The sequence below is a fragment of the Acanthochromis polyacanthus genome, chromosome 6, assembly GCF_021347895.1.
Source record: "Acanthochromis polyacanthus isolate Apoly-LR-REF ecotype Palm Island chromosome 6, KAUST_Apoly_ChrSc, whole genome shotgun sequence".
Classification (NCBI taxonomy): Eukaryota; Metazoa; Chordata; class Actinopteri; family Pomacentridae; genus Acanthochromis; species Acanthochromis polyacanthus.
Genome location: NC_067118.1, coordinates 18,421,969 through 18,449,840, shown reverse-complemented (window position 1 = coordinate 18,449,840; position 27,872 = coordinate 18,421,969). Strand labels below are relative to the sequence as shown.

At 40.2% G+C, this 27,872-nt stretch overlaps 1 protein-coding gene across 8 annotated transcripts; it reads right to left on the bottom strand.

Moving 5' to 3' along the window:
• Positions 1–289: 289 nt before the first annotated feature.
• LOC110966186 (Ral GTPase activating protein non-catalytic subunit beta) lies at positions 290–27,414 on the bottom strand. Of its 8 annotated transcripts, none has more exons than XM_022215470.2 (31): positions 27,256–27,414; positions 26,030–26,253; positions 22,859–23,061; positions 22,472–22,638; positions 21,530–21,716; positions 21,142–21,273; positions 20,596–20,774; positions 19,312–19,463; positions 18,739–18,973; positions 18,103–18,138; positions 17,075–17,276; positions 16,751–16,918; positions 16,443–16,557; positions 16,117–16,264; positions 15,925–15,989; positions 15,680–15,824; positions 13,500–13,630; positions 12,475–12,657; positions 12,224–12,372; positions 11,051–11,238; positions 10,734–10,837; positions 10,406–10,561; positions 9,485–9,694; positions 8,836–8,994; positions 8,498–8,666; positions 8,247–8,369; positions 8,012–8,148; positions 7,810–7,918; positions 5,896–5,974; positions 3,705–3,853; positions 290–2,514 (listed from the first exon to the last, which is right to left on the bottom strand). In XM_022215470.2, exons 2-31 carry the CDS (start codon positions 26,204–26,206, stop codon positions 2,321–2,323), a joined length of 4,551 nt encoding a protein of 1,516 aa, XP_022071162.1. In that variant the 5' UTR covers positions 26,207–26,253; positions 27,256–27,414; the 3' UTR covers positions 290–2,320. The 8 variants fall into 8 exon arrangements, with proteins under 8 accessions (XP_022071162.1, XP_022071163.1, XP_051805729.1 ...); XM_022215471.2 differs by having other exon boundaries at positions 10,406–10,558; XM_051949769.1 differs by having other exon boundaries at positions 13,500–13,621.
• Positions 27,415–27,872: the final 458 nt, after the last annotated feature.

The window sequence follows — 27,872 nt, the reverse complement described above, 5'->3', positions numbered from 1 at the left end:
CGTCACTACTCTCTCCCTTGGGCCGTTGTTGCATCTGTTGTAATATCCGGCTTATTTCAGTGCAATCATACTTAAACATACCACCGTTAATTATGTTTGTGGGGCAAATATTTAGACCAGAGTGACTGATGTGTCAGCAGCTTATTCTAATGCAGCTAATTAGATGAACTGAGATCTAAATCAAGTTGCTTAAGGAGAGAAAGGTTTGCCGAGTTAAATATCAAAAAAGCACAGGTGGACCGTAATTTTATCCTGTAAAGAAAAAGTCAAATATTAGGAATGGGAGAAATTAAAATGTCAATAATAGTTTTAATTGATGCATGTTACATTCAATACCCATTGCGTTCCTCCCACACATAATTGCATACATACATAACTTTTCTGCTGTCTCAGATGAGGAATGCAACAGACAACTTGTAAATGCCTTACACTATCATATATTTACATATTATCCTCCGCTTCTGTACATGGCAAATCCTTAAATACGATCAAACATCAGAGGAGTAACAGGATACAACGTGTGACTGAACGTATGCAGTTTCTTTGAAGCATATTTAATGTACTTTCCTTCCAAAAAAAGGCATGTGCATCCAGCACTGTCATAAAAAGTGAGTCACAATTAGACGCGATAGGTTAAAAATTCCACGACGCCTCTTCTTCATTCATATATCACAAGATAAAACTCTTCCTTCAGCAGGGGTTTTCCTCCAAAATGCACAAAAGTACAAAAAGACATGTAAGTTAACCAAAAGAGAATAGAAACCAAAAAAAAATGTGCTCAGTGCATTAAGACTTTCCGATATAACCAAGAAACTAGAGGTGTTTGCCCTGTTCCATTTCTGTGATAAATAAATTCACATTGTTACAGGCAGACAATGAGAGGGCTTGAATCAAAACCGAAGTACAGTGAGTAAACAATGGTGAAAGTCATTTTTAAGCAAAATAATAATAAAAAAAAAAGACAAAATGTTAGTAAAGCAATTGTGAAGACAAAAACGGCACATCTTCTCTTCTTGGGTAAAAAAAAATGGCCGCTTTGATCTGCCAGAGTGAAACTGATATAATGCTGTTCGCTACATTGAGTGTTTTGGCCTTTGAATCCATCGTCTAGATTTTGTTTGGAGAAGCAAGACACTTAAAAACTGTGCTGTGGTAGTGTTTGGTATTGGCTTCAAACCTAACAAAGTCTTTGTGGTCATTTCAAATGAGCCCTGCAAACATCAAGTCCAGAAGGAGCTCTGTAACTGCTCTCACTATCAGTAAACTCAGGTGTTATCCAGCATTAAAGAGTAAACTCATTCTAAGGTCATGTCTTGGTTGAGAGATTCTGCAAATGTGAAAACGGTATTATCTTGAGATTCTCATTTGTTTGAAGTGAAAGAATTCCTCTTTCAATGCCACGTATCAGGTTTGCAGGGGTCCCTGACTCCTTGTAGTGTCAGTTGACTGGCTGAAGAAGCAAATATGTCACACATAGACACACACACACATAGACACAACACAGGTGTCAAAAATGAGATCCACATCCAGTAAAACAATGTTAGTCTGACAAATCATGCGGGAACAACCAGAAAAAACAATATCTGTGTGCTCAGTCAGCTGCTGCAGTGGCCAAATGTGTGTTTGCACTAGGAAGACTCTAGCAGGTGTCTGGATGTAGATGACAATTTGATTAAGAGCTAACAATTTCTTTGTTTTCTTGAAGCCACCTGCTTTGAAGCTGTGTATATAACAAAACAAAAAAAACATTTTAATGATGCTTACATGTTTATCTCCTTGGCAAGAATCCAACCATAAATCTGTTTGAAACAAAAACAGATATGCAGATCTGGATTTTTGGACACAATTCTGTATTACCAAACCTCTTGAAATTCATTCATATCACAAGATTTAAAAGGACAAACTTTTTACAAGTTCAGAAAGGCCAACAGTGTAATTATTGTATTGCAGTTAAAGACAAGCAGAAATTCTTTTGCCGCGAAGCATGAACCTAAACGAGGAGAGACGGTCACTGTTGAACTTCAGCCGTTTAGATCTTCAGTGAGCGGCTGCAACACAGACATGTAGGTTTTTTTTCCACCTTGGCATGGTTTTTGACACTTTGATCTTGGAGTCAAAGGCAAACAGTGTTGATATATGTATTCATATAAATAACAAAATAGTACAGTATAAATATAAAGATTCTGTGTGTGTGTGTGTGTGTGTGTGTGTGTGTGTGTGTGTGTGTGTGTGTGTGTGTGTGTGTGTGTGTGTGTGTGTGTGTGTGTGTGTGTGTGTGTTGTGTGCGCTTGCGAGCCAGTGTTAGGACAGGACAGGGGAATTAGAGGTGAGGCTTTCCTTCGCCCACCTCGTGGAAGAGCGAGGTGTAAAACTCCGGCTCCAGCTGCTTGTTGCGATAGCGCTGGACAATCTCAGTTATTTTCTGCTTCCGCCTCACATGAGGTGGGTTGTACAAGTCACTTTCAAGGCGCTTCCGTCGGCACACGTTGATGACCGTTTGACGCACAAGAAAACCTGGAAAGGGAACAGAAACTTTTCAGTATTCAAGCGCAACGGTGTACTAATATACTAAAGTTTCAAAGGTCATGCAGGCAATTTCATGTTTTCTATAAAAATTCACACTTTTATTCATGTGCTAACAATTGCACAAGGTTTTTCTAATCATCAATTAGCCTTTCAACACCATTAGCTAACACAATGTAGCATTAGAACACAGGAGTGATGGTTGCTGGAAATGTTCCTCTGTACCCCTATGTAGATATTTTATTTAAAATCCAGCTAGAACAGTCATTTACCACATTAACAATATCTGGACTGGATTTCTGATTCATTTAATGTTTTCGTCATTGGAAAAAAAAAATTTACTTTCTTTCAAAAACAAGGATGCTTCTAAGCGACTTCAAACTTTTGAACGGTAGTGTAAATTCAATGAAATGGATGAATACTATTATACTGATTATGCATGGAATTTACAGCTACAGGTAAAAATGTGTAATTGCTACCTCAAATGAGGGATGGTTCATTTTTTTCCACGCTAAGGTCGGTTTTCAGTGCTGTTTGTTTATTTGTTTGTCAGTCAATCGGCAGGATTACGCAAAAACTATCAGGCTGAATGTCACAAAACTTTACTGTGAGGTGGACGCTTGGCTCAGGAAAAACCCAGTTAACTCAAATCTGGTTCACTTAATCTACAGCCCTTTGTGAGTTTGACAAAAACAAAGTCAAAACACCTTTTAACTGTACCATCTGCTGCACAACAATTGCATTGCAATCACTGAAAAGCTGAGAGACTTCGAGCTCTCTCCCCCCCCCCAATGGTAAAATCAGCATCGAACAGATAACTACTACAAATAGTTTCCCACAATGTGCTAAACAATAATGTGTCCATGATCCCCTCTTAAGGATCGCATCTTGTATATCCTGAAAACACAAGGATGTAAAAGTTCAGCTAGAAGATAAAAAGGATGCCAATGCTTTTGAATTATAAACCCTAACCTCTGCAGTGACGAACTTGTTAATGGAATATGCTTCCTGTGTATTCCAACCACAAACACCTAACATTAATGTGTGCACATTATCAGCGAACAGATTACTCCCTGTGATGCATTAAGACTAGTTCACTGTTCTGTCTGACAAGGCAAAAAGGAAGTATGGCTGGGGAAGGAAGTACAATTTAAGCTAGAGGAAGCCAGATGAGCTTTTACCTAGAGCTCTGCGGCTGACGACCATACCATCCACCAGAGGAATCACCATGCCGAATTTGCCCACGGCTCCATGCAGTCGAATCCTGAAGAGTCCCGTCTTCAAAGGGTGGATGAAGATCAGAGGAACGTCCTTTTCTAGTAACCCTGACCTGCATCATGAACGAAAAATGGGAAAAGGGAAAATAAAAAAGTGTGAATGACTTGTTATAAACAACAGTGATAAAGAAAGGTTAGGTGAAAGTAGGGCTGCAGCCATCGATTGCTTCAGTAATGAGTATTCTATTGATTATTCTGGTGATTAAATGGATTCCACGCTTGGCTTGCACGGTACAGCAACAAAAGCGGAAGTGAGCGCAATGTAAAGCAGAGATAACCACTGTGGTGGAACACAGGCAGATATCAGCAGCGTATTGTACATATATAGCATAGTACAGCTGTATTATACATATATAGTACAGTACAGCGTGTTCAACTAAAACTCAAAGCCATGGGAGCCCATGTTTTTAGTTGGTGATGCAGAAATCACAAAAACATGTTTTTATGTTTGGTTCGCTTAAACTGCTGGCACTTCAGCTGATAGAACACAAATAAGAAAACTGATCACTATATTAGTATTTATTACAGAGAATATTCAATCAGTAACTTTAGTTTCACTTTGATTTGACCACAAATAAAAGTGATTCCCTTCATTATGAGACAGTGTCAGACCTACATGTACTTCAGTACAATATCGTGTCTGAATATATGAAGTTTGATAGTTCTATTGTGCAGCTGTCTGTTAGAAATAATCAGCTGTGTTGATCAGTAAATGAAATATATTAACACACTAACAGTTTTCTACCAGCATTCCTGTCGTACATCATTTCCAGTCGCAGCGTTTTTTTACTGTCACAAATTTTTATGTTCCTCATTGTTCTCCACTAAAACAACTTGTGCGGTATCGATTTATTTTCTACGGAAAACGAGTCAAATAATGTGTTAAATGCTCCTGTTTGTGAGGACGAGTTTGAAGCAGAAAGTCTGTGCTCTGTCCTCTGATCAGCTAAATGCTGTGAACACTAGAAAAGCTGCGTCGGTTACAATAAAAGCATCAGGTCAAATTTAAAATCCCTGATAATTTATTGATTATAGGTCTGGGTCTGTATAGAATGAAGTCTGGGTTCGGATTCGGCCTGCGGTCCACCTGTGGTCTGGTATGTAGTGGATTAAACAAAGCCTCGATTCAGAGAATTTTAGTAATCAAATTACTCGAATAACTTGAGGACTCGTTTCAGACCTAGATGAATGTAAAATGTCTTAAACAACTGATTTATACTATGGTAGTACACATAATAACAATAATTCAGTTACAGCAGCACAATAATAAAACACAAAAAGCTACTAAGAACTATATCACATGATATCTACGCATCCTGAAGACATTTAAGCTTTTGACAAACAAGAGGAGCATAAAAACCAATGTAACCAGAAAGTCAAGAATATGGCACAGTGCAATTTAACACGAATCACTGGAGCCAAGCAATTCCTCTGGCCACATAAAAAACAAACATTTAAACTGTACACACAATACACACGGCGCCTAACCATGACAAAAATCCTACCAGTATCTACACCTGACTGGCCCTCTTCCCTGCTGTTGTTTTCAGCCTCAATTTAATTCTGTAGAATAGCTTCCGTTTGCTCTAAATAAATAAGAAAAAGTCAGTTTTTGATCTTTCAAGAGCCCTGCTCATTTGTAATATTAGTTGTATCACGAGTGAAATGAACTGTCAGGTTTTATAACACCACAACTGTCAACACTACCTCAAAAGTAGCAACATTAAATACAGTTTCTGAGTAATGTGGTCCATTTTCTCATTTGAATTATTCTCAATTATAATCTTTGCAATAAAGTTGAACCTTACAAAACAGTATGATAATGAATTACCCAACACATCCTTTTGCGCAAATACTGAATTTATCTTCACACTCATAACAAGTGTCACAGCACTGCCGCGGTTCCTTTTTCTGTCTCCTTTTGCTGCATGTGGTGCTTCCTGTTTTTTCTCATGTTGAAGCACACAGGGTTTTGTAAAATGGGTTTTTTCTTCTTCTTGTTGTTCTTCCTTTTTATACATGACCAAAACCAAATCATGAACCACTTGTTCCGCAAACTGGCAGCAAGGCGTTTTGAGTATGAACATTTGAATACCTGCAGGAAGTGCTGTTGCTCATGCTGGCTTCCAGGCCTGTGCTGGTTTCCGCCAAGAGATCAGTCAACGGGAAGTTTTCTGAAAACACAAACATAATGATATTCAAACACCTCAGTCCTTTGGTCATGTTCTTTTGAAACAACTGGGTCAGTCTGTGTCTTTTCAAACAGAAATGAGGAAATATGTTGCTGCACTGTCATTTTGTTTATACATCGACTTGTCATTTGGGCCCAAAACTAAGATTTGTAAACTATTATGGCAGAATTTTGAGAAGTCAGGTCTCTGTATTTTTGTATTATCACCCACAAAAAAAACTTACACAGGGTTAATTTAAGGTTTCAATATCTTAAGAAATACATTTCTCTGGGCCATTAATTTAATGAGGATGTAGGAAAAATTGTCCCAGCAGATCCAAATAATTAAATAACTCCAGCAGAGGCCAAAGTTTTAATTTGGGTTCCTGAAAATAGAAAGGCCTGTGGTTTTGTTTTTTTGTTAAAGGCATTATTTTTTTTCAACCTTTTGCCTTTATTGTAATAACAGTGGAGAGAGAGACAGGAAACGTGGGGCGAAGACATGCTGTAAATGGCTGTAGGTCAGATTCAAACCGAGGATCTCTGTGTCAGGGACTATAGCTCCTGTTTATGAGTCGCCCATTCAACCCGTGGCGCTACAGGGTCTCCTGAAAGGGTTGGGTTTTTTAAAAAGTTGATACTGGAGCCTCATAAAGTTCCCATAAATGTCTATATGGTTGGTGTAATATGGATGTATCACTATGTTCAACTACAAGTAGGGATGTGCGTACTAGTCGTTTAATCGTTTAACCTACTCATTTATTAAACATTTAGTATTTTACTAGTCGGTTAAACGCTAGTGTGCCCCCCACCCCGACCGGGCGCCGCCATGCAGCTCTACGCTCGGGTGGCCGCACGCTCGTCCCATCTGGGCTACCTGGTTGATCCTGCCAATAGCATATGCTTGTCTCTTTTTTCAACCCCCGCTATCCCCCTCATCATTAGCGGTGTTTTGACCACTCCAGCTACACCCATCACGTCCCTTCCTGCCACCCCGAAGCAAAGCATCGGCTCCAGTATGTGCTGATCGTGGACTGTCATGGCGCACCGACCCGCTGCCGTTACGCACAGACGCACTTTCTGTCTCAGTGGACGACTGAACATCTTCATCAGAGGGTGAATATTCCACTTCAGAATATGAGTAAGCCATTACTTGACAAAGGACTTTGTCAGCGTTGACCAGACCTCTCGGTATGGTGAGTTTTCTCACTAAAATGTGCCGTCTTGCGCTCTGACACGCTCCGACGGCAAGTCTCGTCTCCTCGGTTTTCAAACTCTGTAAACTCCAAAACTTTGAATGAAAACACGCCCACAACTGATGCTCAGATTGAAGTTCCAGATGTCCGCCATCTCCTGGTGTACAGTACATGAGGCACATGAGGCAGTATATTTGAAGCTATGGCTTGTTATGTTCAGCAATGTTGCTTGTCGCAATATTGCGACTTTGGCGCTTAAAGGGTTAAATTGCAAGTTTTCCGAACCGACTAGTCGCCAATAAAATTAGCGACTAGTCGGTTCGGAAATTAGTCAAAATTCCCATCCTAACTACAAGTCTTTGCTAAACATTCAACCAACTTTTGAGGCATCTGAAATGAGTAAAATTTGGTTTATGTCAAGTTTGGTCCCAATTCATTGCTATCTTGACATGGACATGGATGATATTGAGCGGCCTTTCTTCTCAGAGTCACCTTCTAAGGCTATAGAGGTTAACTATATATACAACATTTTTTGTAGAGTGAACTTCCTGACTGAAAATAATATGAAAGGAAACAATATATTTTTCACCACTAGCAGACTTCAATTACAAGACAGGGGTTACCTATTAAGATGTGTGCCTACCAATATCATCAAAGCGCTCCAACCACACCACGAACACCTTCGTCTCAGGCCCCAGCTGGGGGAAAGACTTTCCAGTTGATGATCTTTTTGTCTTCACCAAAGGACTCAGCTACAAATGAATCACAGTGAGATTAAGCAAAACCTACTTTAAAAGAAATACAAATCATTATTATTATCGGCACTCACAGAAGACAGACTTTACCTTTTTGGCAGACTCCAGGTTTTCAGAATGGTTGGGGAACAGCTCCAGTGTCAGATTGGGTTGTTTGAGTATACCAGGCATGAGGTCTGGGTTGGTGTCCGCCTCCACTGTGGAGTCACTGTGCACTGATGACTCCTCTGTAAAACACCAAAGAGCAAATTACAACTCTGTCGACCCTCAGTTTCACACTGAGCATCACGGATGGAAATTCATATTCAAGGTAGTGAATACTAACCAGAACTTTCTGTTAGAGATGGAACAACGAAGGCAATCTCTGTCAAAGCGTCAGCATAGTACAAAACTTTCTTCTCTCCGTTGAACACTGAACCTCCTGTGTCCTCCGGAGTTGCTGCCTCCTCTACAAAGAAGTTCAACACTGACTAATTCACCACCGATATCCAACATGGGGATAAATACAAGTTGCTGTGATGTGTATTCGTCCAGTTCTCGCTAAGATCTAATGCAGTGGCTGACTTAGCAGCTTACCTGTTTGTTGTATATCATTGCTGTCAGAGCAGGAATTCAGGGACCAGCTAGTGTCTAGGTGTCCAGTCCACCCTGGGTGGCGTCCTACGTCCACAGGCCAGCCTAGAGAAAACAGGAACTCCAAAAAGTGGGGCTGGACGCTGCTCGATGACTCCACATTCCTCAGTATCTGATCACCAAAAACAACAACAAATCCACAAATTAGCCAAGATTTTCATACAAATATAGTGAAAGAAATACACTAGGTTACAGCCATTTCATTTATTACTTTCATACAACATTTTTTTGTACTATATCTACTGTGTCCAGCTATAAGCAATCAGTCTGTATTCTCTCACCTCAGGGCCGCTTTTCTGTCCAGCTCTCACATAGAAAATAAAGACAGTGTCGAAGGGTCGGCAGGGAAGCAGGTCCAGGTAGCTAATGTCATCAAAAAATCCTGGCAAGGACGACTCCAGGCCAATCAGATGAGGAGGTAGACGACTGTTGCTGGGTTCCTATCAATAATAAATTATTACATAAACACAATGTCAGTTAACTATATTTACAGTAGAAACATAAGGTATGTAGGAATAATACATTCAGAATTACAGCTGCATGACTATTTATTATTCTTCCTATCACAGACTTATTTACAATGAAAACCTACCAATTAATCTCAAACATTACACCAAACATAAAACTTAACAAGTATACCTGCAGGGCAGCGCAAAACCATGATTATAAATTGGACCACTCTTGAATGTAACTGTTATCAATGTTTGTTTCCCCATCAAATAGTGGTTTATTTATTCTGTTTTGATTGTAACTCTTGGCATCACAACAAATAAGGGCATGTCATAAAGAATTCCTCGTGATTTAAAAAAAAAAAAAGGTTTGCTAAATTAATGAAAAAAAAGAGTTGAATATTTGTAGATAATATTTGGCATCTCTTCAATCAAAGACATTTTCTAATCAGACATAAAATTTTCAATTATTTCTACCAACCTTAAGTGCCTCCAGGGATAGAAAGCCAAAATGGGAGAGGAAGAGGCGAGCTGTCTGGAACTCCTGCGAGGGAGGAGGAGGTTTGCAGTCTGTCTGTGGGTCGGGGTAAGGTTTGGACTTCCAGATCTCCTCACTGAGTCGCTCCAAGGTATTCTCATAATCTGTCTGTTTGGTCATTAGCATACGAAGCTTGTCGTGCTGAACTTCCAGCTGAAAAGAAGGGAATGGGATGATTTTAAACATAAAGAAGCTTTACCTGATGAGTAGCAGATGACTGCATAAATTAAGCATCAACAGACCAAATACATGTGACCTTCCAGATATGGTCTAAAACGTTGGTGTCACACATGTAATCGGGAAAAGCACTACAATTTTATACCTGGAAAATCTAATCCAATTCAATCCAGTAAAATGGCCATTTAACAAATCCAGTCTTTGTAAAGCTTTAACTGTTCACTTTATTGAAACTGTGTCAGAAAGACACTGATTTATCGTTGAAAAAAATTCAGTGTAGTTATTGGCAGTTTTTGAATGCATTAAAAGCTACACATTATTCCAAGTGGACTGCACTGGATCAAAATACTGCACACATCAATCGTCACAAAACCAGATCATTTGACCCTAACTCTTACCCTCTTTTCACAACTAACACTGAAGTGAAAATGCAACTCTCTGCACACTCATGTGGCAGTAATTCCTCATCAGTAAATTTGTAGTTCTTGAATCATTCTGCCGGTCCATACAACACACATAAGTTTGCACAATAACAAACAATACCAGTAATGGATTTGCTGCAGTGCTCTATTTCAGCCAAAACAACAAAGTCTTGTTTTACCTCATACCTGTAGAAATTTGTATGTAACTAGTCATAACATGGCTACAAGCTCAACGACAAGGTTAAACAGGAAGCTATTTTCTCACCTCCTTACTGACAATGTCATCCAGGTCAGGAATGCTAACATCAGCTTTGACCAGAGGGATCTTATCCACCTCTTCAGGAAAGGGCCTCTGCTTGACGTTGTACTTGATCCCCACATCATTGTTGGGTGTTGGACGGCCCTCGGGAACAAACACCTGCTGTGGGAGGAGAGGGGCAGATACACAGAGAGTTGTGTTATCAGGTGAACACACACGGAGGTAAAGGCTTTACAAAAGCAGAGCTCTAACACTTCACAATAAATTGTTTCTGGGTGACACTGATTAAACCTCATTGTCTTTCATGGTGCAGTAATGTACAATGTGACCTCACCCTCTGATTGGCCCGAGCACCTCTTGGTTGATGGAAGAGCTGCATGGTCCAGGCATGTCTGCCAGCTGTCCCTCGGATCAACACTGTCACCGATGGACTGGGGTCTGTGAAAACAAAATGGTCAGACTTATGAAGAAATACTGTGAAATAGCATCCTCTATGTGTTATTAATGTTAAGTTGCCAGTGCTTTGTATATAGAGGGTGATCCAGCCTCTACTTAAATATTAAAAGCAAACCAGTAAAACACATTGTTTTCTTACAGAAATCCAAATTATAAAATGATCTTGTATCAGAGGACAGATGATAAGCTACTGACTCTGCTCGTTGCCAAGAGGTTGCTCCAGCATTGCAAGGATGACAGAGTTGTCCAGGACAAAGTAGCGGAAGTTACTGGCTCCTGTGGCACTCAGTCTGGCATAGCGAATCAGGGTGTCTTCATTCAACAGGCTGCAGGTGGAGGCAGGTCCGCTGGGAGAAGGGAAAGCCCCCAGCACCTGCATGATACTGGGGAACACCACAGGAACGCAAGCAAGAGCATAAATACAAAGAAATCAGGTCAATGGGTACAATACATTTCACTTTCTAATTTCAATTTTAATTACATTTTTAAATTTCTGCTTGACTGGACAGCGTTATCCTATACTGTCTGTGGTTCCAGTTGGCTCTTTATGTTAAATGTCATCTTTATTGTGTGACTGGCCTCTGCTGCAGATGGCCAGCCAACTAACCTGATATCAGCGTGCAGGCTAACTAGTATGCAAATTACCACTAACAGCAAGAAAGCAACAGTTCCAAACACGTTTTAAGTTTGCCAGCAAGTCCAGGTGCCTGACTATGTTTGCAGACAAAGAATAGACATCACAGATATAAAGCCAGTGTTTGTTGAGTTTCACCGCTGTTTAGATATCGCTTAATCACCATTATACAGGTAATGAAATGGTGATAGTTACTGTTTTATGCAAATATGTCAGAAAGTATTTTCAATGGCTTTATGCTTAAAAAGCAGAGATTAATGTCCAGGACTGCACAGAGGCTTGGTGGTTAGCACTTTTGCCTTGTAGCTACAAGATCCCCAGATTGCATCCCGACCTTCCCAGGATCTTTCTGCATGGAGCTTGGATGTTCTCCCAGCGTAGGTTTTCTCCAGGTACTTCCTCCCAGTCCAAAAACATGCTGAGGTTAATTGGTAACTCTAAATTGTCTGTAGGTATGAATGTGTGTGTGACTGTTTGTCTCCATATGTAGCCCTGTGATAGACTGGTGACCTGTATAAGGTGTCTCCTGCCTTCACCCTAAGTCAGCTGGGATAGATTCCAGCCACCCCGCAACCCTCATGAGGATTAAGCGGTGTATAGAGAATGGATGGATGGAATAATGTCCAACAGCATGCCTCTCACATACACAGACACAAGACAAACATGCACAAAGTAAATTGAAACTGAAAAATATCGTCACTCATCCATTCTGAAAGAACTTTGAAGAGCCTCACCAAGATAAAGTCGCCTCCGCAGCATCCTTCACTCTCATTGAAGCAGGGTTGTGCTCTTTCTCCCCTTTATGTCGAACTTCCTGTTCCTGCCGGGACTTACTGCCAGAGATTCCCAGTTCCACAATTTCCAACACCTCTACCAGACAATCCTAGCAAGATAAACAAATATTAGTTTTACCAAGCAACACAATGGGCACCTCTATCCTAATGAAATGTCTGACAGACAATTTAAAATCAATCTTTAAACTCACCTTCTCATCCAACATGTCAGGGTGCTCTGTGAGCCACACACAGAGGAACTGGAAGGCAGCTACAATCATGGAGTGAAGATCTCTTGATTGAAGAGGAGCAGGACGGCTACACTGGTACACAATGTAGCCACATATAGAGCTGACAGCACGTTTACGGTCTGCAGAGTCAACTCCGACTTTCACCTGATTAACAGATGCAAAAAACACAGGAAAACCTTATGTGTAACACTTCATGGACTTAAAAAGTACTTTGTGTGGTGTTGGTGCATTACTGATAGGTTTGTTTTTTAATGTTTACACATTTGATGCTTTTTAGACTAGTACTTGTTTGTAATTGTAAAAGTAAAGTGAAATAGCCTCACTTTAGTGTTACAGTTTGCTCTTCAGTAGTCTAAAACAGTGTGGCATCATGTGTCTGACACTTACATAGTAAAGCAAAGAACTATCTATTCAGCTAGTATGCTGTTTGGAAAATGATGCACAGCATTGCAGTGAGTTGTTTAAAACACACAGCATAGTTATTACATGGCAGATAAACTGCAGTCTGTGAAGAAACTTCTCTCATCCTGGTAATTTGTGGTACTTGCTGTAAAGTGTGAAGGCAACGCCCTTGTAACTTAGATATTTCTGACTTAGAAGATGACACAAACCACGGAAATGTAATATTAGTTCTCACTAAAGCTCGGCTGTCTCATTTGTGAAATGGGTGCATAAGTTGACTGGAATGAGAGGTTAATATCTAGTATTTCAGGTCAGCAATTGCCACAGTAACAGATAGCTGGTAACAGGTGACCAGAATATTAGTAACCATGATTTCCTGAATAGAGTTCTTTTGCCAAATTCTCTGTTAAACTGGATGTTCAACAAAAGTTAGACTTTACTGGCTGTGGCAGAAATAGAATTATTTAAGCTCGATGAGACCTGTGCAGCTGCAAAATGGAGCACATACAATTGTCTCATCTTGGCCAAACCAGCTAGTAAAGTCTGCAGAATATTACACCGAGTCTCTATGGTGTTAACTTTACCTTAGCAAGCCCAGCCAGCAGCTCCAGTGCAGCGAGTGAAATGCTCATGTCTTGTCTCCACTGGGAGTTGAGCCTCTGAGTGACCAGGTGGATGCTGCGCACCAGCAGGCCTGCCGCTGTATCTGCAAGAGCTAGACCATATAACACCTCGAAATACCAAACACAGCAAACAATAGAGCAGTGCAGAATAAAGGCAACAGAGATAAGAAACAGGATAAATGTCCAGTTAGTAGAATTTTTTTTGATTGACAACATGCATTCAAAAAGTTGGAAATCAGCACAGCACACCAAGTTGACCAGATATGGGTAGACTAAAGCAGAGACAGAAGTAAACAGATGGCTGGAGAACAGAACTAAGCGATGTCAACATTTTCATACTACAATTTTAATTTTGAAAAAAAAATTCTATATATATCCAAACTACGGTAATTACTAGGTTATTCTAATAAGACATCTGGCAATTTTAAAAAAGTCTTACTACAGTTTTAAAAAAGATTTACTACATAATTGCATTACCATTAGGGCTGGAACGATTCAAAATTCTCTGAATCGACGGTTCGTTTAATTCACTATATACTAGACTCCAGGTCACTAAGTGACGGACCGCGGTCCAAGTCTGGACCCACACTTCATCCTATACAGACCTGGACCGACAATCAATAAATTACAAGGGGAGTTTAAATTTGACGGAATGCTTCTATTTTAACTGGCGCATGTCTTCAAGTGTTCACGGCATTTAGCAGACCAGAGGCTGAACTATGAAGGCAGTTTACGATAGTCAGGATTTCTTTGTGTGAGTTGGCTTGACAAAAACTAAAACATCCGTCAGAGTTAGCAGGTATGAAGGTGATTTTCAACTTCCTTTGTTAACTCAGACTTTGTGCTTCAAACTCGTTACACAAACAGGAGTTTTAAAGTTTCATTTGACTTGTTTTCCGTACTAAATGAACCAATCACAAACAGGTTGTTTGAACGCAAAACAATGAGGAACATAAATATTTATGACGGTAAAAAGCACTTCTACTGGAAATGATGTAGGACAGGAATGCTGGTAGAAAACTGTTAGACATGCGTAATATATTTATTTACTGATCAATGCAGCTGATTATTTCTAACATACAGCTGCACAATAAAACCATCAAACCTCATATTCAAACATGACATTGTATTGAAGTGCATGCAGGTCTGAGACTGTCTCATAATGAAAGAAATCACTTTAATTTGTGGCCAAATCGAAGTGAAATTCACGTTACAGAATTTTCTCTGTAATAAACACTAATAAACTGATCATTTTTCAGCTTCAGTACCAGCAGTTTAAATGGACCAAACATAGAAACATATTTGTGCAAATTCTGCATCACCAATGAAATAGATGTCGGGTTCATTTGAGAGGGTTTGAATTTTAGTGGAATACCCCTGTACTATACTGTAAAGCATTCATGTGCACTGGGCATAAGGATGAAAGGGCGTAGTTAATCAATCAGAGAAAACTTGCAGCGTATGTGTCATCATTTCTAAAAGTGTCAGTTTCTGCCTATCAAGACTACCATGTGACCATGGACTTTCAAAAGTGAAATAAGGTCAATCACAAACACAACGAACAATGCCCTAAAGTTCTGTCTCACAGGAGTGTTGTGGATCAGTTCCCCAGTTGCCAAGTGACGGACCGTTCAGTTCAGTGAAATCGGATATAATATTTCAAAGAAATTTTAAAAATGTAATGAGAGGGGCCATTTTAAGAAAATACCTATAAAATGCCATGCATATCACTATGTCCTACATTAGTTAAACATCGCTCAGTCCTGCTGAAGAAGGAAAAAATCTGAGAGGCTTTTGATTAGGCCACGTTGTGTAACCAATCATTTACAGACAAAAACGCAGAGCAGAACAACTTTATATCTCTCCTTGCCAAACTGTTGTTAAACATTACCACAGCAAACAACTTTGTATCACCTACAAAGACATTTTACCCAGCGCTTCTTAACTCTGCATATCACTTTAACCACGTTAGCTATAAAGGACAAATAAGTGAATTTAGTGAGACACACTGATCAGCAAACACGTACAGATCCTTTATGTTAATCCACCTGTCAGTGCATCATTAACCCAAAGAGAGCACTATTGTGTTAATTCACAGAGCACAAGGAGATTAGTGCATACGGAGCAGCTGCATGTCTTACCATAGTCTCGGAGCAGTGCTTGTGCAGGACGCTCAGAGTCTGGGCTGGTGGCCTCCATGCTGCCCCCACTGGTGAAGCTGATGCCACTGTTTGTACGGCTGTGACTCTGACTCTTCACCGTCATGTGGCTTCCATCTATACTCCCCTGTTACCACAAGAACACAGAAATCTTGATGTCCAGACCAGCCTCTGGCTTTGTAAAATGTGAGCACTTCATCAGAAAACAGGAATGATGTGAGCCTTACTGTTTCAGTCTGTGCACCTATGGACTCTAATAATGCTGAGTCTTGAACAATATTCAGCATTGCACCTGAGAGGAAGTGAAAAGACGAACAAAGAGAAAAAGCGGATACAAATTACTTATGTCAGCATAAATATAAGCAATACTGAAAGGCAGTATAGTCAGATAACAAGGATATGAAGATGAATGCAGATACCCAGGATGAGCTGTGTGTTTGTGGGGTCAGTCTCAGTCTGCAGTGCTCCGATCAGGACATTGACAAGACGTAGTCTCAGCGATAGAAAAGACACTGGCTGGTCATGAGGCCATCCATCCTCCTCATTGAACTTCCCCTCCAACAGAACCTAAAGAACACAAAGTCAGTACATTAACGACCACGGTGATCTGAAAATTACGCAACATCAACAGGTTTTATAGACCCAGAGGATAAAAGGTTCGACTTCACTTACAATGACAGATAAACAAAACGACAAAAGGAAGCAAGACTGTATTATTTCCCCACAGATCCCCCCAATCTGTTACCTCTGATTTGATGTTGCCAAAGTGATGCGGCAGTGGCAGCATGGCAAGCAGGATGTTGATCGAGGCTCTCCTCAGGTCAGTAGGATTTACATACATCTTGAATTTGGACAGCTCTCTAACAAATGTAATAAAGATGAACTTAAGTCAGTTTCCACAAAATGGAACTCAGAAAAGAAACTTGTCTAAAATCATATAATTCTGACTGATATCAGCACAATCAACACACTGATTAAAATGTTTTCTACAAAAAATGATAGAAATATTTTATGAACTGATGTAAAGTTGTAGTAACAAACTGCCAGTCAAACCTGTCTGGCACAATAGTCTCCAGTGCAGCTATGAAGTAGGGCACCACCACATTGATGCCCTTCAGATCAGTGCAGAAGAGAGAGGAAGAGTTGAGAATGATAGAAGCTAGAACTGGTCTACAGATGAAATCGGAAATCTGGAGACCCTGAATCAGGACCATGTAGAACCTGCAGAGAGAGAAAGTGGAATCGCACATTTTTTTTTCTGTCCAGCTTACAGTTTTAAGCAACTTAACATTTTAACTGCCGATAGGACTATAAACGTACACACACAGGTAGTCTGGATATGGCATATGAAAAAATAATAATAATAAACAGCATTACCTGGACAGGTAAACAGGCAGAATCTCCTCTCCAGTTTTCTTGCTACAGAAGATGCGACAGAGAGTCCCACAGGCCTCAGCTCGACCTGCCTCATAGCTCTCTGGGAACTCGTTGGCATCAAACATTGGGTTGGAAACCATGGAGTCAGTGGACATTTGGGATCCCTTCCTTCTCAGCTCCAGGCCCACTTGAGTGGCTATCGCTGTAGAGAGCGGGAAGAGACAAAGAATGAAAGGACTCTGAATTGTAATGTGGTCAGTACGCATTCATGCATGTATGAGAAACAAGCAAACATAGACATATATCTACTATATGCACACTAGAACAAAAACGAAAGATTCAAAATTTGAAACATAAAAACAACAAAAAGCAGAAATTTAACTGCTATCACAACAAGAGAGAAGAAAGACTTAAATGACTGCAAACACACTCACATCCTTTTAAAGCATTCAATACAGGGAACTCTGACACAAAGAGTTTGCCATAGAAGTCCCACCTATCGCTGGTACTTAGCATGACCAAGAGTAGTGTGCTGGTAGTAAATGTGTTCACTGCTACAAGACAGCAAAGCAAAATCCCTGTGTCAGCTCCCTCCAAGTTGCAATTATATGACTGTCACTCAAGATACAGAACATTCACTTCATGCATTGAGGCACCAAACCAATAACATCAAAACTCAAGTTAACTGACAACACAAAAATAAATTACAAGAAACAAAACATTAATGCTGAAACTTGAGGGGATCCGAAACTGAATAGTAAGGATTAGCGTGGATCAACGGAAACGAAAACCACAACTTAAAATGGGGTGGCATTGTCACAAATTGGCGACATTATGGTCGAGACAGGTGGTCAGTTGGTGAAACCCATTCCATCATCTTTGGAGCAACGCTGAAAGAACGCTGGTGAACTTTTATATATGACAAGGAGTGGGAACAGAAAAACGATGGTGATAATGGCGATGACCATGAGGAACTCAACTCAAGAAACGCAAATCAAGTGAGGAAAAAAGCTGCCGTTCCTACTTACAAGATTTATAAGAAAGGAGAATTTGGATAAAAGAGGCTGCAAGATAACAGAAATAGTGGAGAGAGACAAAATCAAAGCAGATCCAATATTTTGGGATCAATTCATATCAGGCATGAATTGCGTTTTCTGTTCTCCTCAATACATGACTTTTGACCCATTACAACTCTTTAACATTAATAAGACAAGGTAGACACGTGCAGGACACTACACCAAAAGAGAAAAATAAATGGAGAGCCAATAATGAGCCAGATTTGTTTTCAAATACTAAGTACTGTATGTGCTGTCGGTGACTCCTCTAGTGATGACTGTAACACCAAAATGACTGTCCTTAGCATATGGTTGTAGCCTATATGCAGTTTTAGCCAGGTTTAAATTGTTGGTATATGCAAATGGATTAGAATCTGATGGAAATCTCATATGAGGCCACTTCTAACCAAGCCCTCCACACACAGAAAGGCATAACAAAGTTTCAGAGAAAATGGTGAAAAAGGAAAGGATAGTCCAACAACATACAGTAAAAAATAACACCAAAAAGACAAGATAACTCCACAAAAACACATACTAACAAACAGCAACAAAACACCCACCTTCCCATGCATTACAGGAAATGCTATTAGCCATCGCTTCACTTCTTACCAGTCATGCTGGGGTCCCGGCTGAGGCCGCTGTGGAGCTTACAGTGGACCAGGGCAGCATCGAAAAGCCACTGGCCAAACAGGTTGAGGATGCTGTTGACCTTTGGCCGAGCCGGGGCTGGCAGGGGCCGAGACTCCCAACTGCTCTGGTTGGGACTGGAAAGTAAGGTCGGGGAGGACGACGTTTGCTGCTGCTGTTGCTGCTGGGATGCTTTGGTTGATTGACTACCACTGCTCTGTGGGGTGGGTTGGCATACAGGAAGATATCGGATTAGGAGACGAACAACATGACAGTTTTAACGAATGGATCAAACACAGGAGGAGATGAAACTATGCTTTCTTGAGACTTCTCCACATAAAAAATAGGAAATGTGCAATACTCTACCAAAAAAATACTATTTATTGCAGCTGAAGAGGGAAATAAAAAGTGTCACAAAAGTATTAGCTCTGTTCTGTCTGTATACCAAATGAAAATACTGTCAAGGAAAATACTTTTAGGGGTGGGGGGGTAGATCCTGGACATGGAGCGGAGACTTTTTAGTTTTTTACTGTTTGGTGAAATAGCTGGACTTACAGCTGAACTCTTGCTTGCAGTTTTTGTGACCGCTGTATGCCGTTGCTTGCGGCTGTGAGGGGGCGTGGTGTTGGTGATGGAGGGGGGCGGGGACATGCTCATTCTGTTGACCGGGGTGGGCGGAGCACTGTCAGCCCTGGGACGTGATATACCTGTTGACAGGACGGTAAAATGAGCTGTGTACTTGCACTGTTTTTCTTTAAAGCAAGGAGAGGGGGGATTCTGATTAGCCTCAGCAAACACGAAAATCAGCCCCCCCACTCGATTTGGGTAAATATAATCTTTTGAAGCCATTCCCCATTTTAATGTTACATGAGAGAAAGAGAAAATGAATTGGCTTCAAAGTCAGTGGTGATCATAGGAAGCATTCATTCGTAGACATGCAAGACAATGGTTAGACATGAATCACCAATAAATGTTATGAATCCGTCTTGATTGGCTTTTTATGCCTGCAGGAGATCCCAGTGAATGATCTTGTAGTTTAGTCTGAATATCTGGGATATATTGCTTTGCTGTTGCAAAACTAACCCCAGCTGTTAATATCTTCACCACCAATACAAAGATCAATCCATCATATGCCCAAAGTATCTTATTGCATGATGTATCAGGTGATGTCTATACCATGAGAGAGCAGCACTGGACAAAAAGTGAACACCCTCTCCCGTACATCTCTCTTTTCAACAGAGACACCTACAGTGTAAAGAGAAAAATACACACCGGTATGTTTCTATTCAAATGACTATGACATGTATAACTGACTGACATCCTTAATCATGATGTTGCTGAGGAGTAGCGTCAGGACCACAACTTGGAAAAAACTATTACAAAAAATTCATACTTGGATTTTCTGTTAATAAGTGATCATTGACCATTTTCCCCAAAATTCACTAATACTTTTTTTATTTCATTGTAGCTCTTTTGTATCCTTTAGCACTCTTTAGTATCTCTTCATCACCTTTGCGTAACTTTGAGCTTGCTTGAGATAAATTACAAAAACCATGACATAAATAAACATCTGCTTCGCAACAATTATATAACTTTGACATTAGTGTTGGGAAACTTTAGTAAGATAAATGACTGTCTACAAAACAGGAACAACATATTTCATGTATAAACCACAAAATCATGCACTGCAAAATAATTAGGAATGATGTTAACATGATTTAAACACTCTTGTGGAGTCTTACTGCCTTGCTTTATTTTTTAAATTCTAACAAGTATGGTTAGAACCAGTGTCTTTAATGTCGCGAGTGCGCTTTTCATCATAACTCAGAATCCTCTTACCTAAGAAGGCATCTACTAGGCAGCTGACTCCCCTCATGGCCCTGAAGAAGATCTGGGGAAGCTGTTTCAAACACGGATGCAGAACCACCTCATGGGGGATACCACTCGAGTTGAGAAACTGTTCCTGGAACTTTGGAGTGGTGCTCACTATTGCAGGGTTGCTCAGGTCTACTGGGTTGCTGAAAACAAACAGACAAAGCAGCATATTTGTGATAATGAGAAAAGTTTAGAGATGCTGCAAAAGATTTGTTGGACATAAGTGATTATGAGTGAAATGAGTGAAAGTAGAAATTAATACAAGATACACATATGGTTAAAAGGAGGGAACAATGAATTAAATTTATACAATAAAAATAATCAGCCATTAAATTAATGAGATGTGATTTCTTTTCTTTTTTTTTCCACAGAAAGGAACTGGAGCACATTGATAACTTCAACTTCCCCCCGATCTACATGAACAAAGAAACATCTCTGTCAGAAGTGATGAATTTGAAGAGGAAGCAATATATTGTTCAGGCAAAAGCATTCTGTTGAGGCATTGTGTACCTGAGCATGTGGAGAAAGCGGTACCATGTCTGTGCCACGCAGTCATTGTCCATCTCTAAAGGAATCAAACTGGCATCCTCATCAGGAACTTTGAAAGTTGGGAATGATGGTCCATGGGTAAAACGCAGAAGTCTAAATTGAAGACATGAGAAGGACTATACAGATTACCACATTTAGTACGTGACATAGACCTTAAAAAATTTGAAGGAAAAAAACTTCTTGCTAATTTACTTGTCATTAGTGCAACTTTAAAAATATATCTGGTCTGCTTCTCGCCTGTGTAAACACCAGGCTTAAGTTTGAAAGCCTCAAGTGGAGATATAACTCCCTTTTAGTTTATAAAAAACTAAGTTTACAGACTTATGAAATAAAAAAAATCCATTCCAACCTAGAGGTCAGAGCACAGGCCACCCTGCTCCACTGTTCTACCACAGGAGGGTGATGTCTCCAGTTGGCCAGCATTTCTCTTGCAGTCTTCCAGTAAGGCGGTGTGGGAAAGCAGCGAGCGCATGCCAGGAGCCACACCTCAAACAGCACTGCCATCAATTTCTCTGCCAGTTTCTCTGCTACCCCGACTGAAACAAGGGGAAAAATTAAGGTATTTTTACTGTTACTCATCACAACTAAAAACAAGAAAAGCCCTCAGAGAGCTCAGTACTCCACCAAGACTGTTCAATCCCCCGTATGGCATTGTCAGAAATTCAACATTTGTTTATCAGTTATTGTTGATCAGAAATCACGTCAACATAGAATGTGGGCATTTAATATAGATGTACCCACAAACAAAATGACCTTGCGCTGAGCATAGACATGTGTTATGCAGGTGTACGTTATGCATCGATACCAAATCTCGTGACCTAAATATGTAGCGGGCGGAGGGAATTGATGGGACTTGGAAACACCCCCACAATTTAATTAATTGTTCTTTGTATCGTTTCTGACGGATAAGTCCCAATAAGTCCACAGTGGTAGATTTGTAGTAGGATCACAATCATGTGATCGTCAGCAGGCAGTCGGTGTAGTGCTCACTTGTAGTCATAGTTACAGTGATGCCGTATCTCGCAATGATACAGAAATCTTTAACAAATCCGTGGATCCAGACCATAAGCCGCATCACTGCCAAAATCTAATCACTTGGTCCTTGTGTCATTTCTGACATTCCCTGAAAATTTCATCCGAGTCCATTTTTGAGTAATGTTGCTGACAGACTGACAGACTGACAGACAGACAAATCAACGGCGAATGTCACATTACTCCCCCGCGTTCCTTGGCGGAGTAGTTAATGACTAAGTAAATACAGCCCTGTTTAGGAAAACAGGGCAGGGCTTACCTCCAACTGTGGGTGGTGCAAGTAGTGTGTCATTGATGCGAAGAAGGAAGAGCAGGAGCACCTCCCAGGTTTCTCTCACCATGGAAACCGACTCTCGTGCCAGCTTCTGGACTGCAGTCAGAACCTGCTGGCACAGCCTGATGTGGTTCAGACTATGATGCTCAGGCCTAAAAGGAGAAACAGTGTGTTAGAAAAGAGGGGATAAGAAAAGACACAGAGACAAGCAGAGAATACGAGGTGAAGAACAAAGTGTTGAGGGTGACAGCAGGTTTTCTAAGTGGCATCAACAGTCAGAGTTTTAGGTACCAAGCACACCAGGCTATGCATTATTGTATAAATTAGAGCTAATGGAAAATAAAGGCTTATCAGTAAACTCTTTTGACATACCTTGGCACGAAGACATTGTAGAGATGTTTGAGAATGGTCTGGACATACATATTGGGCTCCTTTACCACAGGCTGTGGCATTGAGTCTCTGGGTGACACCAGGGCCATCATCCAGTCTGTGTAAACGTCCACACACAGCTTGACAGTGTCCCCCTCCAGGGGGAGGGTCAGGCCATAACACAGCACTTCCATGGTCCACTTCACCTGGTAACCAAATGGTTCTCATTAATGTTTATATTATTCAGTTATGAGTTATTGGCACATTTTCTTATTAACAAGAAATCGATCAATCAGAACGCTGCTGCCAGAGTCCTAACTAGCATCAGGAAATGGGACCATATTACAATAGCCCACAAACCACTACACTGGCTTCCTGTTAGTCAAAGAATAGATTTCAAAATCCTACTCCTGGTCTACAAAACACTGAATGATCTTGGACCAAAATACATTCTGGGCTTATTAGGGCCATATGAAGCATCCAAAGCCCTCCAGTCATCAGGGACAGGTTTACTGTGTGTTCCCACAATCAGAACCAAAAATAGTGAAGCAGCAGTCAGCCATTATGTTCCTCACCTGTGGAACAAACTTCCTGAAACACTGAGGTCTGCTCAAACTGTCGGCTCTTTTAATTCAGGCCTGAAAACCAGATAGTTTACTGCAGCTTTCTCTTAGATGCTCAATCTATTTTCTTATCTTGTAAAACATTTTTATGACCTTAATGTCTATTTTTATGTTTCATTTCTAGGATTGTAACATATATCAACCTTTAAATCATTTTTCTGAATGTATTTCTCTGTCATTGTAAAGCACCTTGAACTGCCACGTGTATGAATTGTGCTATACAAATAAACTTGCCTTGCCTTTGTAGCATTTCACTCTGTAGGAAATTGCTGTGCAAAAGTCCCAGCGCACACAAAACAAAGAGAATGACTCTCTAAAAATATTTTCAGCAGCATTCCTGTGATGTAATAGTGCACCTTTTTGTCATTCTGCACTTTCCCAAATAAAAAACTGCAAGGAGTTAAACAGACCTGATGTACTGTGACTTAACAAGGAAGGCCAAAGGTTTACAATAAGATGATGATAGCAATAACACTACACTGCCACTCTCAACCACAGGTTCCTCAGTTTGTCGAGAAATCAAAGCTGGATATTCAAAGGGCAAATGAATAAAGCAGATGGTCAGACAACAGTCAATACTATACTTAAATATCACTGTACATGTGTCAAAGATGACAGTAATAACAGGGGATGCTTTCTTGGCAATGATGCTGATTTTGCTCTAATATACTCAGTGTCGCAAACACTGAGTCCTATCCAAAATGCAATTCTCCCAGATAGAGCTGCAAATTCAGCCCAATGTCAGCATATACTAATATCCTGCATAACAGTACTCCCTTGATTCCTTCCGTCTTTGCATAATTTCCTATGGTCTTTTCTGCAACAGTCACTAAGAAGTCAGTGCGGATCAGTAGCGGATAAACAAGCTTTATCCTCTGTAGGCAGCAAAGTCTGAAGCAACAGCAAAACCTCAAATTCAAAGTGCACCTGAGAAATACTGGGGAAATATTTTTCACCCGACACACCTCCTCTCACATCTGTTCCTGACACATGCTGCCCCATCAATAACTGAAGCTGTTGGCTTACTATAAGCTCTGTGGTTCACTTATTCACAATAGCAGATGTGCCAGTGTTTTATCAGAGCACGAGGGAGACTTTTTGACAGCTGGTGTAGACATAAGAAATTTGAAACTGAGAAGGGTTTGTATGTAGCTTATCCATTAAAACAGCTTAAATCAGTTTCTGTCAGAATCCAACTAAAGGGCTCAGGAAATCCCTATCGAAAAGACACAGTAATACTGCATTTCACCGGATACACAGTGTGTGTCGTGGGGGTTTATGACATCTAAATAGCAAGTTACAAAGTATTTTGTAACACATGGTAGCTGCAAAAAAGACGCTCCAGAGTAAAAGTTATATGACAGCTCACCCGGGTTTTGCCAAAGGGAATTTAAATGTACGTTAAGAAAAGGAGGGGAAAATATCCTAGCATGAAATCTCACTATCTGGTCTTAACGTCAAGCATTACATCTGGCCAATGTCAGAATACATACTAACATTCTGAAAGTGAAATATAGCGGTGATACTATCGTGGTACAATCTCGATGACAAGAACTGGGAAACTGTTCAAGATAGAAAGAATGACAAATAAAACCAAACACAGCAAAGACCTTGAAGAAATCCTGATTTACAGCACATGCAACTCCAGACTGATTTGAAAATTTAGCATTAGAGTAACACAAAGCACAAATTCCCCACTGGTATTTGTGCCAAAGATGTTCTGTGGCCTTGCTAAAACATGATTAATGGAAACACACGTTAAATTACAAGCCGATAGACAAAGAAGAAAAGGAGAGTCTGCCAGAATGTAGCGTAGATATGAAAACCTGATAATGTTGCATTCATTGTCAATAGGCTGTTTTCACACCCTGTTTAGGAGTATTTTTGCTTTGTGCTTCTGAGGTTGAAACAAACTAAAACACACATGAAAATGGAGAAATTTCTAGCACTGCATGTTTCTTCCCACTGTCGCTATAGCATTTACACTGCTTGTCAAAAACACACACTGACATTAAGGCCAGCTATTTTACATATATGTAAAATATGTTATAAAATCTATAAAATTATATGTTTACATATATGTAAAACAGCGATGCCTTCTGAATGCAGTGAGCATGAGCCAGGAACCAGCATTTCCCAAAGTTGGATTTTAGCTTTGACTATGTCAATATCATTTAAGAAAACATACTTGGGTAGTTCTTCCTTATTTTAACCTGGCTCTCCAACCTTTTTATTAAACATGACTACACACAAAAATATATCAACATTACTGTTTTCTAATTTCAGTTATCCTAACAAAATTATTAGAGTCAAAAATAATTAACTTAGCATATCAATAGCACCAATGAACAGTAGGCATACACTGAGTTTTGGGCTCACTAAAATACATCTTTGAAATCAATTCCTATTAAGCCATATGAGAATGAGTTTTAAGCTGACAGGTCCTCCAAAGTCTGAGTGACAAAGCTGGTGGCTTGGCAGCCTAGCAAGGCATTAAAATGATATGTTTAACACTGCATACTGTGTGTGTCGGTGCAGACCACTTTCTTACCTCTTTGTCTGTCTTGAGGATGCTCTCTGTGGCGACGGGGCTCACAGCTGTGCCCAGAGGCTTGACCACAGCATTTGCCACCTCTGTGCCCACAGTGGTGGGATAGGTGTGCAGAACGCTGAGGTGGCCCTGGTCACTCTGCACCACCAGCTGCAGCGAGCGCCACTCGGAGTACATTCTGCTGATGTCTGCTGCACTCTACTCACACCTCCTGCCTCCACCTGCTGACACACAAATCGACAAGGCAGCTTAGTATGGTAAGTAGGAAAAAAAAAAACAAATGAACTACTTATCAAATCTAATATCGAGTTGTGAGAATACTGCAGCCAAATTGTCACCCTGCTAACAGAGAATCATACATATCTCCTTTAGAGCTGTATTCACTTTGAAAATTAGTTTGACTCTGACGATCATCAAAGTCTTTCTGCTTAACTCACTGTGTAACTGTTTTGTTCTCATCTGGCATAGCTTATGCATTACCGTGCAAAGAGAACACAGAAACAAAACAGATAACTACGATAGAAAAATAAATCAGATACTGCAGAACAATGGTAAAAAAACGAAAAAAAACAAACATGGAACAAAACCTTGCAAATAGTCGACAGCTGTGTCCACTGACGTGAACCTTGACAGTAAACAGGACCTATCAAACAGTGCAGGTTTGAACTGCTATTGCTAACACCAAGCTTTCTCCTTCTATGAACACCAAGAAGTAAACTAAAGGTAGAATTACATAGCATGTGTTAAATACTAGCTCTCTTTTCTGTCCAGGAAGATAATGAAGTAAAGGAATGAAACAATTCCACCGTTTGCAAATTGCACCTCGGGTCGGTAATAACCACAGCAATCACAACCAGGAAACGGTTCTGAAATGACCAGCCTGCTAACGTTAGCCACCGTTGACATCAAAACATATTTCCCACCCTGCTGATGACATTATCTGGGTGTAGCTGTCGGCTGGCTTTTGTATTACAATACCGTTCTCCGAATAAAACAAAAGGCTTTCTTTGGTAAAAGCGGTGGCACAGTGTGCTAACTTATCAGTTATCTGAAACTACGTTGTAGTGAATCCGACGCTGCTAGCTAGCTCCGCTGTTGTTGCTGCGCTAGCCTGTTCGTTGACATTAGCTAGCTGAACTAGCTGACATTTATGTTAGCTAACCACTAACTTTGCAAAGACGCTAACCATCAATCGCAAGGGACGTAAGCAGGATTTTTCAATTTACCTTGACCAACTGGAAATGCTGTCATAACAAAGTTCTGAAACTCGCAGTTTGTGCTTTCTATGTATCCCGGTCTAAGCCATAACAGCCTCCATCTTCGCAATGTCAAGGCTTGGATATTGCAGCTTGATGGACTAACCGGAAACAAGGTCCGGGGCCCGACGCCTCCTACTGTTCGGTACTGTAAGAGCTGGTGTTGCCTTCAGGAGCTCTGCTAAACGGGGTTGGCACTAAAAATACTTGCTGATATCTGTTGTCTTTTTCTGTTATGTTCTGATTAATTACGAGTTTGGAGATTTTTAATCTCTATGAGGGTTTGATTGATTTGATGCAATACTTAGATTAAAAAGTGTTTTTGAGCAGTATATATATATATATATATATATATATATATATATATATATATATATATATATATATATATATATACTGAGAGTCAATAGAAACTTTGAGGTAGAAATGTACGCAGAATTCTACTTGTAGGGGGTTTGTAATTATTCATTGTGGATATTTACTGATGATCTAGTTCCCTGGTAGTTGAGATAATGATGAGTTGTCATTTTGTCATGATTCATTGCACATGGGTTGGTCACTTTGCAAAAGTGAACCAAATACACACC

Excerpts from the sequence above, each read along its gene's own strand:
- LOC110966186 (XM_022215470.2), bottom strand. The coding sequence starts at position 26,206 with ATGTACTCCGAGTGGCGCTCGCTGCAGCTGGTGGTGCAGAGTGACCAG. Across the intron at positions 23,062-26,029 it reads TCCTCAAGACAGACAAAGAG|GTGAAGTGGACCATGGAAGT; the intron begins GTAAGAAAGTGG and ends TTTGGTTACCAG. Across the intron at positions 22,639-22,858 it reads TACAATGTCTTCGTGCCAAG|GCCTGAGCATCATAGTCTGA; the intron begins GTATGTCAAAAG and ends TTCTCCTTTTAG.